Source organism: Salmo trutta, chromosome 20, assembly GCF_901001165.1.
Source record: "Salmo trutta chromosome 20, fSalTru1.1, whole genome shotgun sequence".
NCBI classification, from domain to species: Eukaryota; Metazoa; Chordata; class Actinopteri; order Salmoniformes; family Salmonidae; genus Salmo; species Salmo trutta.
In genome coordinates, this window is record NC_042976.1 from 20,860,214 (window position 1) to 20,867,713 (window position 7,500).

Below are 7,500 nucleotides of genomic sequence, written 5' to 3' on the forward strand. Positions count from 1 at the left end.
ATACAGTGAAGCAAAGGAAAGGGACCTAGTCATACCTGAGATCCGTCTTCCATTGTGCCCATGTCATGCTACAAGTCTCAACAGGCACTTGTATGAGGGCCCTTCTTCCTTCTGGCTCCAATCCACTCCATCAGTGAGTAGCAACAACTGTTAACAGATTAACACGCACAACAATAGTCATTCAATGGAAAAGCATGCTTTGATGATAATCAAGCTCTTTGAGGCTGAAGAACCAGTTAGGCTGATTTGAGTTCAGTTTCAGGCAGCTGACAGACAACGTGTTCTCTCCTGTGTCTTCACCAGACCTGGGTTCAAGTACTATTAGAAATCTTTTAAATACGTTCAGTGTTTGTTCTAGCCTGCCTGGAGTGCCAGATGGGCGGGGTTTACAGTTGTGGGGACGATTCTATTGGTCTATCAAGCCAAGCAAACTCAACCATGCACAGATAAAGTATTTGAAATTATTTACAATAGTGTTTGAACCCAGCTCTGGTCTCCATACTAAGGCTTCTGGGGATTGTCCACAGTCCTCAGTTTGCATTCTTTATGTCACTAAGAAAACCTGGAAGAGGCCTTCAGACTGAGAGCAGGATTTTCTCCTGACAGACGAGGACAGTCCATACTTCAGGAGGACTTTCTCTCTGTCTCTACTGTACCATACTTCTGTCATTATGTTCCTTGCTGTCTCAGAGCTGAGGCTTTCGTTATTTTCTGGGGATTCTCATTTTGACACTGGTCTCTTTCCCTTATGTCATATGTGGAAGAGAAGTCATGTTAGATGTGGTTTCTTTTTTCTTTTCTTTTTTTAGAGGTAGACATTTGTTGCTTTTATCTGTTTTTTCGACAGTGTATGACATTTAGATTTTGACAGATGGACTTTGAAGAGTAATGCGGGAATCAGCAATTACTGTATGTAGTCAGTTTACCAAAGCACACAGCAGCATACAAAGCTCCTGTATTCAACTATATCTTCCTCTCTCCCTCCTTCCCCCACTCTCTTCCCCCTCTTTCCTTCTCTCCCCTCTTTCTCTTTAACCTCCCTGCAGCCAATCACCTTCAGCCCAACAGTGCCAAAGCAGAGACACCCTGGTAAGTGAGACTGTGAGACCCCCCCTTTATGCTATTGGCCACTCCTCACCCCCTCCTCAGTTGTCACCCCCCTCAGTTCAGTCTTATGCAGTAGTCTTACTGCCTGTGGCTTTGGTGTGACTCGTGTACTGATCACTGCATGCCCACTCTGCTCTTCAGCTATGGAATGCCTGCGAAGGACAAGAGGAGCCAGTTCCGGCAGAAAGGCAGGAGTATGAACTCAACAGGATCAGGGAAGAGCAGCACCACTGTGTCCAGGTGAGCAGACAAGTAGACAGGCCCTGAGCCAAGAGCTGTGGTTGGGGGATGACAATCCCTGTAACTGGGACATTTCAGGTCCCAAGAAGAACGGAAAAGCAGACATATCATAGACCAAGTTTAATGCAATATTGGGTTTGACGTTAGCCAGAGGTACCGTGTGGCTCAGTTGGTAGAGCATGGTGTTTGCAATGCCAGGGTTGTGCGTTCGATTCCCACGGGGGACCTGTACGAAAATAAAAAATAAGCATGAAATGTATGTATTCACTACTGTAAGTCGCTCTGGATAAGAGCGTCTGCTAAATGACTAAAATGTAAATGTACTCTGTTAAAGCTCAGGTTTTTCATTTGACTTAACCTCACTAGCTACATCATTTGCTGTAGAGTGCCGTTATATATGCTTTCATACTTGTAGTCCTGTAATACATGGTTTGTGTGTTCTGTTCTGTCCAGTGTGTCTGAATTGTTGGACCTCTATGAAGAGGATCCAGAAGAGATCCTGTTTAACCTGGGGTTTGGCCGGGAGGAGCCGGACATCGCCTCCAAGATCCCCCCGCGCTTCTTCAACGGCTCCTCCGGAGCTAAGGGCATCGACATCAAGGTCTATCTAGGAGCACAGCTGCAACGCATGGAGATGGAGAACCCCAACTATGCCCTGACAAGTACCAACTTTATCTCGCTTTGTGTCTCTACCTCGCTCTCTGTTTCTCTAGCTTTCAGTCTCTCTCTTTTTTCCCTTCCCCTCATTCTTCGAGCTGTGAAAACACTGCTCATATTGCTGTTCACTGCTATAAAATGGTCCAGACAGACAACAATGTACAACCTACGTTCATGCAGACCAACAGGTAGTGATGAAGGAATATGGATAGAAAGAGTGCCAGCTGGAGTGCGGAGCAGTGGGGTGATGGTACGGTGGTGGGGATGGTGGTAGTGTTTGGGTGGGTTATGATTGGAACGATGGTACGGTGGTGGGGATGGTGGTAGTGTTTGGGTGGGTTATGATTGGAACGATGGTACGGTGGTGTGGTGGGGATGGTGGTAGTGTTTGGGTGGGTTATGATTGGAACGATGGTACGGTGGTGTGGTGGGGATGGTGGTAGTGTTTGGGTGGGTTATGATTGGAACGATGGTGATGGTGGTGTGGTGGGCATGGTGGTAGTGTTTGGGTGGGTTATGATTGGAACGATGGTACGGTGGTGTGGTGGGCATGGTGGTAGTGTTTGGGTGGGTTATGATTGGAACGATGGTACGGTGGTGTGGTGGGCATGGTGGTAGTGTTTGGGTGGGTTATGATTGGAACGATGGTACGGTGGTGTGGTGGGGATGGTGGTAGTGTTTGGGTGGGTTATGATTGGAACGATGGTACGGTGGTGTGGTGGGGATGGTGGTAGTGTTTGGGTGGGTTATGATTGGAACGATGGTGATGGTGGTGTGGTGGGCATGGTGGTAGTGTTTGGGTGGGTTATGATTGGAACGATGGTACGGTGGTGTGGTGGGCATGGTGGTAGTGTTTGGGTGGGTTATGATTGGAACGATGGTACGGTGGTGTGGTGGGCATGGTGGTAGTGTTTGGGTGGGTTATGATTGGAACGATGGTACGGTGGTGTGGTGGGGATGGTGGTAGTGTTTGGGTGGGTTATGATTGGAACGATGGTACGGTGGTGTGGTGGGGATGGTGGTAGTGTTTGGGTGGGTTATGATTGGAACGATGGTACGGTGGTGTGGTGGGGATGGTGGTAGTGTTTGGGTGGGTTATGATTGGAATGATGGTGATGGTGGTGTGGTGGGGATGGTGGTAGTGTTTGGGTGGGTTATGATTGGAACGATGGTGATGGTGGTGGGTATGGTGGTAGTGTTTGGGTGGGTTATGATTGGAACGATGGTGATGGTGGTGTGGTGGGGATGGTGGTAGTGTTTGGGTGGGTTATGATTGGAACGATGGTGATGGTGGTGTGGTGGGGATGGTGGTAGTGTTTGGGTGGGTTATGATTGGAACGATGGTGATGGTGGTGTGGTGGGCATGGTGGTAGTGTTTGGGTGGGTTATGATTGGAACGATGGTGATGGTGGTGTGGTGGGCATGGTGGTAGTGTTTGGGTGGGTTATGATTGGAACGATGGTACGGTGGTGTGGTGGGGATGGTGGTAGTGTTTGGGTGGGTTATGATTGGAACGATGGTGATGGTGGTGTGGTGGGCATGGTGGTAGTGTTTGGGTGGGTTATGATTGGAACGATGGTGATGGTGGTGTGGTGGGGATGGTGGTAGTGTTTGGGTGGGTTATGATTGGAATGAATTGTTGGGATGTGGTGGGGATGGTGGTAGTGTTTGGGTGGGTTATGATTGGAATGAATTGTTGGGATGTGGTGGGGATGGTGGTAGTGTTTGGGTGGGTTATGATTGGAATGAATTGTTGGGAGTAGTGATGGTATTATATCAAGTCTTTGACTCCAAGTATCGATTTGTAATAAAAAAAATAATAATAAAGCGCTAGTTGGCAGTACCTGCGGCAGAAGTTTTAACCCGACAGCTTGTTCTTAATCTTCTTTTTAAATGGTAAGCCAAGATGTTTTCAGCACTTATTTCCATGACTGATCAAAACTCATTTTGTCATTTTCTCAGACATATAGTGAGCAATATGTTTGGAACATCAAATCACCATAAAATCGTAGTATCAAATCTCAATACATATTGAATGGAGAAAAGCAACACGTCATATCGGCACCTAAGTCTGGTGATAATATGGTGAGGTCCTTGGTAATTCCCAGCCCTAGTTACATATAGAGGTAGTCTGGTATCTTTGTAGGTGGTGTAATAATCAATGGCACACCATTAGTCAATGGGTTCCTTTCCCACCAATCCATTGCATTGTGGGTAGGTTTCTTGGTCTTCTCTTCCTCTTGGCAGATTTAGCTTCTGTCTGCCAAACAAGAGCATGTAGATCTGGGGGCCTGGGCTAGAAGCTGGGATGGTGAGAGTGAGGGCCCATTCCAGTGCAGCTGGGTGAACAGAGCCGCAGCACAAGGAAGCCTTTGTCTTCTATTGGGCAAACAATGTGGTGACCAGAGCGGCAGAGAGAGAGACAGGGTCTACCTCCCAAATGGCACCCTATTCCCTATATAGTGCACTACTTTCGACCAGAGCCCTCCCTATGGGCACTGGTCAAAAGTAGTGCACTATATAGGGTGCCATTTAGGACACCCCCAAAAAGAGATGGAGTGGAGGACCTGATTCTTCTCTGTACTCTGCTCACATCGGGCCTCACACACATTGGTCCTGGGTCTGTTCAGTCTGCCAGAGCACACAGCACCATGCACTGGCCGTTTTACTCTTTGTAGACCCATATTAGCATAACTGCTGCTGTCGGAGACTGAGGTGTGTGTGTGTGTGTGTGTGTGTGTGTGTGTGTGAGAGAGAGAGTCGGGGACAAAGCAGCCACTCTGCACCCTGTCGGGCCAGCCAGAGAGGAACAGGAAGGGGACAGAGAGAGAGTGGCCTCAGCCTTGTAACAGCGCTCTCTTGTTGTTTTTAAACTGATGGACTGAGGCCTAGTAAGTGCTGTTGTAGTAGCTGACGAGTCAGTTTCATCTTCATCTGGTCTAGATTAGATGTTAAAAGGGGGGCTGAGTATCTGTCTTTTCAATCCCTTTTGAAGTTTCACCCCTCCGTTAAGTTAATGCGAGGAGTTTGTCATCCAGCTATTGAGTTGTTGTTGAGCTGAGCAGCCCCACCAACGGGAGACCCTGCTGCTTCTGTTTCATAACAGTGGACTGACTTGACTTACAGCACACTGAGCCCTTCAGCTCTGCAGGGATTCAGGAGTCACAACTTCTAAGGGTTCTAGGGTTCATAGATCAGTGAGTGTCTTTAGAAGGTTCACACTCTGGAATGTAGAATTCTCATGCTGCTGTCTGTCTCAGTGATGTTCCAACATGTACTGCAGCTCAAAGTCCTAGAACAGCCCTCTTCTCTTCAATGTCATGTTGATTTTTCTTATGTAAGTCCTGTTTTCTCTCCCTGAGAACGTCCCTGGGGTTCTGGCTGTGAGCGACTAAAAGGGATGGTCCTCTCATAATAAATATAAAGGCCTTGTGAAATTTCACTTCCTACTTCTGTTTTCTTCTGTTGTCTTATTCTGTGGAGTCAGCTGTGGTCAGGAATCAGGAAGAGACTGTTCTGGGCTCAGAGAGATAATGGCCAGAGGAAGTATTGGTTGGTTACTTGCAGAAGTATATTAATCGCTTACATGCATGTGGTGGGGATAGATATCATGGTGACTGGCATACTTAGCCACTCGGACTGTTGCGTTATGTCGTTTATGACACTGTAAATGTGGGGAGGTTTATTCTCTTCAATGTCATTGCGATGATGGATCAAGGGAGTTATGGTTGCCCTGTGACAGGCTATGCCTATCTCTGCCCATGGGGCTGGTATTAATGTCAGGATGCAGCTTTGTCTTTCATCATCCTCCAAACTAACTACACCCATGATGAGGGCTGAATCTGCTGCTATAAGAGGGGACATGTTCCCAGGCGTTATGGGGACTAGCTAGCTTGAGCCTTTGGTCAAAAGACTCAGCAGGCCATTGTTTCTATTCGTTTCCTCTCTTTATCAAGTTGATCAAGTCTTATTCTTTCCCCAAAGATTGTATTTTAATTCTAGTTTCCTCTCTTTCTTTCCCCCCTCAAAGGTCGTTTCCGTCAGATCGAGGTCCTGACCACGGTGGCCAACGAGTTCTTCCATCTGTACTCCCAGGTCTCCGGCCAGACTGTCCAGAAGATCTGCAGCCTGGATGGGGAACCGCTCACCATCGTCCCTCCTTCTCCTCTGAGGAGGAACAACTCAGCCCTGAACGCAGCCAAGATCCTGAAGAAGACAATCACTAAACACAACCTGCTGGGTGGGTTGGGGGAGGGGGGAGCACCTACCATCACAGCCCTGTCTACTACAGAGAAACTGGCAGACCTTGTGAGTCCAGGTACAGGGGACAGCGCCGTCACAACTGACTCCGACCATAAGGGTGAGCTCAAGCAGAAGGCCTTTAGGAAGAAGGACTCTCCATCTCTGGCCACGGTGACTGAGGAGAGCCACTCTGGAGGCAGCACTGAGGCCACCCTAAGTGTCAATGGAGACCACCCTGGAGTGAACGGAGATGGCCAGGCATTGACCCAGGAGGGTGACCTGAGCCTGTCCAATGAGGCCGACTTGGAGAAAGAGCACCAAGACATTCAACTGAAGGGCCAGCGAACTATCACATCAACCTCAGACAAAGGACCTAACTACAGTCTGCTGCCCAACCCTCACATCGCCCACCTCCGCACACAGACCAAGGACTCCTTTGAGATGGAAGAGGTAGGGCTATACTCACACACACGGTTTCAGGCGGGGTTCAATTCTTGGCTTAGTTGTACTGTTCTCCTGCCTTTCCAGTTCAGTATGAGTTTTGACTGCACACAGAAGGTTGGGGAGAGGGGTTCAATTCTAGACTTAGCATTACTGTCCTCCCAGTTTGAGATGGAGGTAGAATCATCCGCACAGAGTTGAGGAGAGGGGTTCAATTCTTGGCTGAGCTTAGTTAAACTGCCCTCTCAGTTCAATGCAACGTTTGTTTTGTTTGGGGTTGCTTACGGGTTGAGAAGGGGGTTACATTTTGATCGTAGTATTGCCCTCAGTTCAATACAAAGTTGTATTTTCTTATCTTTCATCGCTTGATTGTGTTTCCCACAATCCTGGTTTTCGCTGTCCTAGCAGATATTGTGAGAAAAGCGAAGGACATGAACTCCAGCTTATAAATAAGTTAGAATCGTAAGAGAGAGCATATGGACGACTCTGGAGGCTGATGTTATTGTGGCTGGATTTGCAGTTGTCCCCTCCTCTCCAGATCTTACAGAACAGGGTTGTTATAGTTCCAGTAACTGGAGGGGGTGTATGTATCAGAAGTGTATCTGTGTACAAATGGCCTGAGGGGGGACAAGGCATAGCTCTCAAGTTTAAAATATCACTTGTTATTCATCCGAATAATAGTCTAGGTTTTTTTTGGTCTTTGTTTTACCACACCATAGATGTAAATGTCTGTCTGTCTCTCTCTGTGTCTGTCTCTCTCTCGCTCTGTGTCTCTCTCTCTCTCGCTCTGTGTCTCTCTCTGTCTGTCTCTCT

The 7,500-nt window shown here is 47.8% G+C and overlaps 1 protein-coding gene across 3 annotated transcripts in view; it reads left to right on the top strand.

The window, feature by feature from the left end:
* The window catches only part of itprid2 (ITPR interacting domain containing 2), a 61,341-nt gene that overhangs the window by 35,865 nt on the left and 17,976 nt on the right, over positions 1-7,500 (top strand). For all 3 annotated transcript variants that reach the window (XM_029702516.1, XM_029702517.1, XM_029702518.1), the window contains 4 exons: positions 1,047-1,089; positions 1,249-1,347; positions 1,801-2,009; positions 6,035-6,696. In XM_029702516.1, the coding sequence (XP_029558376.1) occupies positions 1,047-1,089; positions 1,249-1,347; positions 1,801-2,009; positions 6,035-6,696 (1,013 nt within the window). The remainder of the gene's footprint in view (positions 1-1,046; positions 1,090-1,248; positions 1,348-1,800; positions 2,010-6,034; positions 6,697-7,500) is intronic.